Raw genomic sequence first — 7,944 nt, forward strand, 5'->3', positions numbered from 1 at the left:
GTATAACTATGTGTAATGAGTTCTCAGGTAAAGCTCATAAATTGAGTATACATCATTCCCTTCAAAAACTAGTTATAACAATTTTCATTTGTATTTTTCTTTGTTTTAGTTTTTTTTATTATTCGCAATCATCCTCAACTGTCATTTTATTACATTTAAAAATTCCAGCATGAGAAGGACTCAAGTTATTATCAATATTCTGTATTTTGCAGCAGTATTTATTGCACATCAGGGCCGATCCTCTCCATTGGACATTGAAGGGATTTTATTCCAATTATTTAACGTAAGGTTCATATTAAAGTACGACGTACTTATTCATAATGACTAACTTCTTAGGGAACGTCTAAAATTACCTCTACAACTCCTCGACAAGATGTTATTCTTTCTCCAGAGCAGGGCTTTGCTTCAAGTCAGGTAAATATTTAATACTTCTTTGCTTATCAATTACTACCCAGCATTACCCAGAGTAATTAGGCGTCGGCTAAAAGACTAGTTCCCAGATTAATTAGGTGTCGTCTAGAGACAAAAAAGATAACTTCCTAAGAAACCCTCAGTGTTACTTTCTTTTTCATGAGCACACATATGTAACTACTTCATACTTATATCAGTTCATATGGAGTGTTTCATCCTCAAGAAATGAAGAAATACACATAGAGTAAGAAAAATAATTTTTTTAAATATGATTTGACGACCGATAATAGCCTCTAGAGTGCTCAGTAAAAAAACAAGTATAGTATATTATTATAACTACTGCATTTAAATTGACCCTGGTGCCCTAAGTGTCAGTTAAGGATTTTTTTAATTATGTACGTCATATCAATTTTCTAAATATATTTAAATTATTTATCAATTCTCTTTAACGACTGTTAAATCAGGAAATAAATTTTATATGGACTTGAGTATAGGACACAGTTATCGAATTATTTCATGACAACAGTTGCTTGGATAATTAAAGCTATATTTATTTACCCTTTGTTATGCTGTAAGATTTTCAAGTTTATACACATATATCCCAAAATTATCCTTTCCACAGCTGACATCAAAGTATGCGATAACATCACCCTCAAGCAAACTGTATTTATCTCCAGGCATGAACAACAAAACATTTATGTTCATAAGATGGCGCAGATATCCTTAGTTAATGTAAATAAAGTACTAATAAATATTTTGTTTTTCATTTCATAGCTACAAGATGGCATAGAGATGAAAAAAAAAATAGAGTACTTATCTTGAGTAAAAGCAAGGGAAATGTTTTTAAGCCAAAAGTAATTTAACCAAAACAATGGAAAATATAATGATTCTAACAAACCTATTTATTTCTTCCACAATTTGTATGTTTTGGTCAACTACGTCGGCGTCAACCTCTTCTTGACATCGTCACTCTATGTTTTTTATCTCTATGCAAGATGGCAAAGAGATTCTGAGTTCTAAAAAATAAACTACTATTAAGTAAACACCATTATTATCCTATTTGTAGTGAGGAAAAGAGAAAGTAACACTTGAATAAAGAAATACCAACTGAAAAAAATATATAGATGCATTTCCAGTTGTTGATGATATTTCGATTTTATTTTTAGGTTTTTGATGGATTAAGCCGATCTCCTTCTATGAGACCCCCTCTAGAAATCCCAAGTCCACCTCCTCTTCCTACCTTACCCAAAGAATCGGCTTTAGCCATTCCAAGTCTACCTCCACTTCCTCCTATACCTAAACCCCCTTTTCCAGCTTTCACAAGTCGTCCTACCTTACCTCCTTCAAAGTTATCAAGTCCATCTCCTCTGCCACCCTTTCCTCCTGTTCCTTCTTTTCCCTCTCCTCCAAATCAGTCACTACCAGCAACTACTTCCAGATCACCACTTCCGCCCTTACCTCGTTTTCCTGGACCTTCTCGCCCAAATGGACCTATTGGCAGTTTAAATTCAAACACAGTAAGACATTTTCTAACAATCTAATTACATACTTGTGTATGTATCTTTCAGAATGTAATTGGCCCTCCTGGTGCAAGTTCATTACCTGTTAATCGTCATTCCTCTGCTGTAAGTATGCGTAGAGCCATGGCATTCTAGAGACAATATGAAATAATTATGCGTGCAGCTTAGTTTGTTTTTCTTTATTTCCCCTCTTGAAGGAATAGAGTAAAAAATGACGTCGACTCTTTTTGTCGTTTTTTTCAACCAGTTACTCCCTTTATATTCCCCTCATGTGGAAATAAAAATTCTGAGTTATTTTGCAGGTCTCTTGAATTCCGTGATACTTGTCACAAGACTCCATTTGATTATAATCATATTTTGTACGCAGAGTGGAGTCATGAAGACAGAAATAAAAAAGAATGTTGTTTGCAAACTACACAAATACTTCAGAAGACTTAAAAAGTTCATATGCGTTGAATTCAGTGTTGTGTCTTCAAATGAGACGAATACATCCAACGGTACAATTATAGCAACGCTTCATGATTAAATCTTGAATGTCAGGGATTTTAAGTAAGGGGATCAACTTAAAATATATGAATGTGTTTTTCAAATACGGACTTTATTTACAGTTTTGTGAATGAAATATATATACTATAACGACAGATTTTATTTTTTCTTTGATGTCACAGATTTAATTATAAACCGAATGCCTCACTATTTTGGAATCATATTAGGTTGGGAAAGAAGTATTTTCGTATTTCCCGTTCTTTATTGGTCACATCAGATGATAGGATAGAGTGTCGTAAAGGTGTAGGTGCATACTAAAACGCTTTTTGAACAGTATTGCACATGGCAGGTTTAGTTGTGAAGTATCGTGCCTCGAGTGTGGAGGTCTCAAACAAATAAATTCACCATATTTTACATTTCTACTACCAGAAAGGAAACATTCTTGGTCGAAAGCGACCAATTTGCAATGTATGCGGGGCCGATACTCTTTCGGTTCGTGTTGCAGAACAATTGTTCTAGAACATACTCCCCCCACCACCACAAGCTCAATTCTGCCCTCTTATGTGAACAACTCGACCGTCTGAAGCTGGTGATCGACCTGAAGTGGCCTGCATTGGTGAATAGGAGACACCAAGACAACACAGATAGCGGTGTTCCACATCTGTTGTGGAAACAACCTCCCCTTACAATACGTAAGACAATTAATCGAATTAGATAATTACATTAAGTGTGGAATAAAAAAAAATTAGTAGTCATTAAATATATATAGTTACATTTATTAAAAGAAATGAATTAATTAAACATTCAGAAACGAATTAATATTAATTATTAATATTAGTTATATACAATATCATACAAGTGGTAGTGGGATTCTCATTCTGAATTGGAATGAATGAATATATGAATTGATAATATTCATATTCTTTGATAAATATAACAGAAGACCATTATTAAAAATGAAATTACATATTCAAATGTAATTTATCATATTATGAAAATACACTCGAAAATTCTTTGAAGGAGTCTATTACTCACTTGTTAAGGTTCTCATAACTTGGGTTGAGATCCATTAGAGGTATGAATTCCCAGTTCTAGATATACAAGTGCCTTGAGTGACTACGTAATGCAGCCTGTTTCGTACTCTTCGAATAAGAAAGAAGGTTCATGAAGAGACGAAAACATCGTTGTTATCTCTCTATTCCTATTCTAAATTGCTCCAAATGTACTAAGCTTTACAGTTTTCCTCGCGTACATCTCTCATTTCCTCTTGCTCTCCTACGATCCAACCTTTGAGTGCCTCTCCCAATCCTTTCAGTGATTTGCCTCATCACATCCAACTGCTCATAATGAGCTCTTGCTTAATCTCTTGCGATGCTTGTTCGTACATCCACGAGTCTTTTAACATGAATAATCCATCATTTATACAGTCTAATGCCAATTGATAACGGGTAGTTAATTGATTAGCACTTCTTTCATTCGAATAGCTTTCGTTTTTGTTTATTATTCTTTAATCTTATATTTATTATTTATTAATATTACCCATTTTGTCTCTGGTTCGAACTCTCAGTCATAAAATATATCAGATTATTAATTACATTAAATAAAGAAAGGCGAGTCTTCCACCCTGCCAGCTTTATCAAAGAATACTAGAGTCTACTCAAAGAATACTAAAACAACTGGAAGTGCGCCTTAAAATTGCGCTCACCTTTTTTCCAGACCAAGAGGCTAACACATTCTTTCTTTATCTTATAAAGGAAGCTAATTAAGGAAAACGCGGAACAAAGGCAACGTGGTTCACAATAGTTAAATAATACTCTGCTCCTGGATGTAATCAGAGATATCTCTCCATCTCAAAGGATCTGGATGTGAGCTTTCACAGATTTTCCATAAAAGACTCCCAAAATCTGGCCAAATGACTTAAGGCCATATCGAGAGATACGATTGACTAAACACCAACAGCGAATTTAAGACTATGCAATCTGCATTTTAGAGGTACTAATAACATCACTGAATCAGTAGATAAATTCCATAATTAAAAAAATCACTCCAACTACGTCTATCAATACTCCCCATTGCTATAAATATTATGTGTGAATCTCTAAGACAGCTCTTTTTTTTTCTTAATTTACTTTGTAATATTTTCGGAAGCATATTCTAATGCATGTCTGGACAACGCAATTATAGCATAGTTCAGATCCATTCCCTTCAAATTGAAAACTATGTTCTTTAATATTGCAATTTCTTCCCCTTTAATTTTAGTAATTAATGTTATTTAAAAATTATAAAAATCCACAGGCGATTGAAAGATGATGTCATCCCATGAAAATGCCCGATTCTGTTCAGCTGGCTCTCACCACCACCCCCTGTCAATACAGGCATCAACTAGCACCAAAAGACTGCTGTTAAAGAATGAAAGACAAGAAGCTTTGGAGATGCAATGTTTATGGAAGAGACCGTTCTTTCAGCACAAGATCTTTATCCCAAACTCATTGTGATCCGTCCCGTTGCTTTGATATGGCATAATGTCAGTTCACAAAATCAAACTTCTGAAATAAATGTTTGATTTACAATAGTAGGAAGGACCTGTAGTTACCAAGAAATAGTTTGCATGGTACATACGTCAATTTAAGATATAAGCCTCTAAAATAACCGAATGATTCTATGTAGCTAGTGCAAAAAAGAATGAACTAAAAGGGAATTCTTCTTCTCTTATCAATCTGTGATGTCTATACTAACAATAGTATTTAAGTGAATGTCCTGAGTTGTAAAGGAATGAAAAAAAAATGTATTTAACAAATATCCAAAGGCTACTACTTAAACATAAATTTGGACAGGTTTGTGATGTGAAGAATAAACCCGTCCACGTCACTCAAGAACAACTGCGAATATTGCTGCTATAGCCCAAAGTGTTTAAGAAAACCAGGTTTGTCCATTTTTGTTGTTTTTGGAGTTGGGCATTCCACAAACGTCATTACACCGCATTTTCCATAAAGACTCGGGTCTTTAGGCTCATAAAGTGCCTCTAACACAAGAACTCAAGCTGGTCGATCATCAACAACGTCGTGTCTTTGATGATTTGGTCCTTGAAATCTATGAAAATGATCCAGAATTTTATCAAAAAGTCATCTTGACTCCCGAATCCCATTTCCATCTCGATGGCAACGTCAACAAGCAAAATTGTCGATTGTGGGGTTGGAAAACCCAAGATTTATTGTTGATAAAGTCTCTCCATCATCAAAGTGTAACTGTTTGGTGTGGCAGTATCATTCGACCTTACTTTTTCGAAAATGAGGCTGAAAAAACAGTTACTGTAAATGATTGCGCTATTGAGAGATGATTAATGCTTTTTTATGGCCAAAATTGGATGGTATTGATTTGGACAACGTTTACTTTAAAAAAGATGGCGCTACATACCACACAAGCAACGAAACCATCGTTCTTTTATCGGAAAAGTTTCCAGACCGTGTTATCTCTCGAAGACGCTCGTTGCTTAGCCTCATATAAAGTCACATTCATTGTTGATTATTTTTTATAAAGTAATTATTTTCTTTTTCAATATAAAGCACACGCTCGATGCTACATGCAAAACACCTGTGATATTTCATTATTATGACTAAATTGCTATTTATTAGATCAAAAAAGACTGTATTTATTACCTAAATTATTTTTTACACACTAGATGCCACTTAAATTGCATCAATCTTACTTTTTAAAGACTTTTTCACAACAAATAACAAGATTTTTAGAAAAAAAACCCGAGATGTTTCACTCAATACAGTTAAATTGTATTAACCAGGGTGGTGGATAACATTCAAAAGTGAAAATCCAGTGTAGAATGGGCATGAAAAAAACCCCCCGAAAATAACCCTAAAAATTTAAAGAATATTTTGGAGGAGAGAAAGAATAATGCTCATGACGTTTCATTAGAACAGCTACAATCAGCTGTGATAAGAGAGGAAGGAGAAAAGGACAAGGATATTCGGTATAATTACTCCGATGTCGAATAATTGTCCCTATACATAAATTCCTTTCAGATCTTCCACGGAATCCTGTTATTCTTTTACTTATAAGTACTAAGGAGTTCCATAAAACGACAGAATAATCGACTAAGATATCCAGTGACGAGCAAAGAGAGCTCTCATCCTCCACACACAGCTCCTTCTTTGAAATTATTGAAAGTCAACTCTGCTTCGTCTCCTACTCTAAGAAAACTATTCCATTAAAGGAGTCCTTCAGTTTACTGGATGTATATAATTCCATTTATAAGTTGGACATCGTGATATATGGTCTATACTGATAACTATAAAAGCTGGACACTTCAAGCTCACGCCTTTATTACTAATAAGGTCTGGGTATTTAAAAAAAAAAGTAAACCTTGGCAGTGAATAGCATAAATGGAAACAAGTGACGTCGTGGGCTAAAAATACATTCAAATTCAATATATAGGTAGGTTACAAACCTAGATCGCACCACCACCAAATTGTCATACACGCTTTAAACTGTCAAAATTTTATAAAATTATTTCAGCTGACATTGACATTATAGGACTTGCAAAAATTTGTTTTTTTAAATAGCATATTCAATTTGATGGCTACGAGACACAATGAATACATTTTTCTATGGCTACTGATATATTTTTTTTTCTACAACTCATTTTAAAAAAAAATTATATTGAATAGCTATAATACATTCAAAATAGAAATTTCACAATTTTTTAATTTGTGTTTAAAAAAAAATTAATTTTCGTCAACTTCCGGACATTTGCAGTCAACTACGGGCAGAATTCGGTAAACTCTAGAGTTTTATCTATCTTATGTACATACACTGATTAGCTAATATTGGACTGGTGAAATTTTGTTTCCTAAGCACAATGACAATTAAACAAAATATGAAAAAGACGTTATGATGTCATCTATATAAAAAACAAACATTCAATCGAAAGTGTGATATCATTTTATTATGAAGTGTGTGCGTATGTTATATTTTTTTAAATTATAATTTAAAATTGTTATTAGAAACTATATTTTATATATTTATCTAAAAAAAAAAAAATATATATTTATTAATATAATTTGTAACCTCTTTGATTGAATGAAAGTTTACGTTGGAATATAAATTGTAAAATAAACGTAAACAGATGGGATCGGCTATAGGATGTGGCATCTACCAATATAAACACAAAATTCAAAAGAACAAGTGAGGTCATTTTTTGAGGAAGAAAATTCAATTTTAGGCTTAGAAAAATTGCAATAACTTGGTGGTTAGTCAATAAATAGAAGTCAATTTGTTGGCAACAAAATTCTAAGCTCAATATACATCGTCAAAACTTGATTAAGTTATTTTTGATTTTTTAATACCTACCGACACTATATAATCTTCTAATAATATAAAGGCAATTATATTGAATATAATTGCATATATGATACATCAAATATGCAATTTACATCTAGTATTAAGTAATAATAAACATTGTGAGAAACATTAACCATCATTATAAATTAATAGTTGATAATAATCTTTATTCCAA

At 33.0% G+C, this 7,944-nt stretch overlaps 1 protein-coding gene across 2 annotated transcripts; it reads left to right on the forward strand.

Annotated features, from left to right (window-relative positions):
- LOC121128170 (uncharacterized) lies at nucleotides 1-2,572 on the forward strand. 2 transcript variants are annotated; one of them, XM_040723730.2, is made up of 6 exons: nucleotides 1-27; nucleotides 110-283; nucleotides 337-414; nucleotides 1,578-1,928; nucleotides 1,980-2,036; nucleotides 2,234-2,572. In XM_040723730.2, exons 1-6 carry the CDS (start codon nucleotides 16-18, stop codon nucleotides 2,240-2,242), a joined length of 681 nt encoding a protein of 226 aa, XP_040579664.1. In that variant the 5' UTR covers nucleotides 1-15; the 3' UTR covers nucleotides 2,243-2,572. The 2 variants fall into 2 exon arrangements, with proteins under 2 accessions (XP_040579664.1, XP_040579663.1); XM_040723729.1 differs by having other exon boundaries at nucleotides 2,299-2,572.
- The last annotated feature ends 5,372 nt before the right edge of the window (nucleotides 2,573-7,944 follow it).

This window comes from Lepeophtheirus salmonis, chromosome 13 (genome assembly GCF_016086655.4).
Source record: "Lepeophtheirus salmonis chromosome 13, UVic_Lsal_1.4, whole genome shotgun sequence".
Classification (NCBI taxonomy): domain Eukaryota; kingdom Metazoa; phylum Arthropoda; class Copepoda; order Siphonostomatoida; family Caligidae; genus Lepeophtheirus; species Lepeophtheirus salmonis.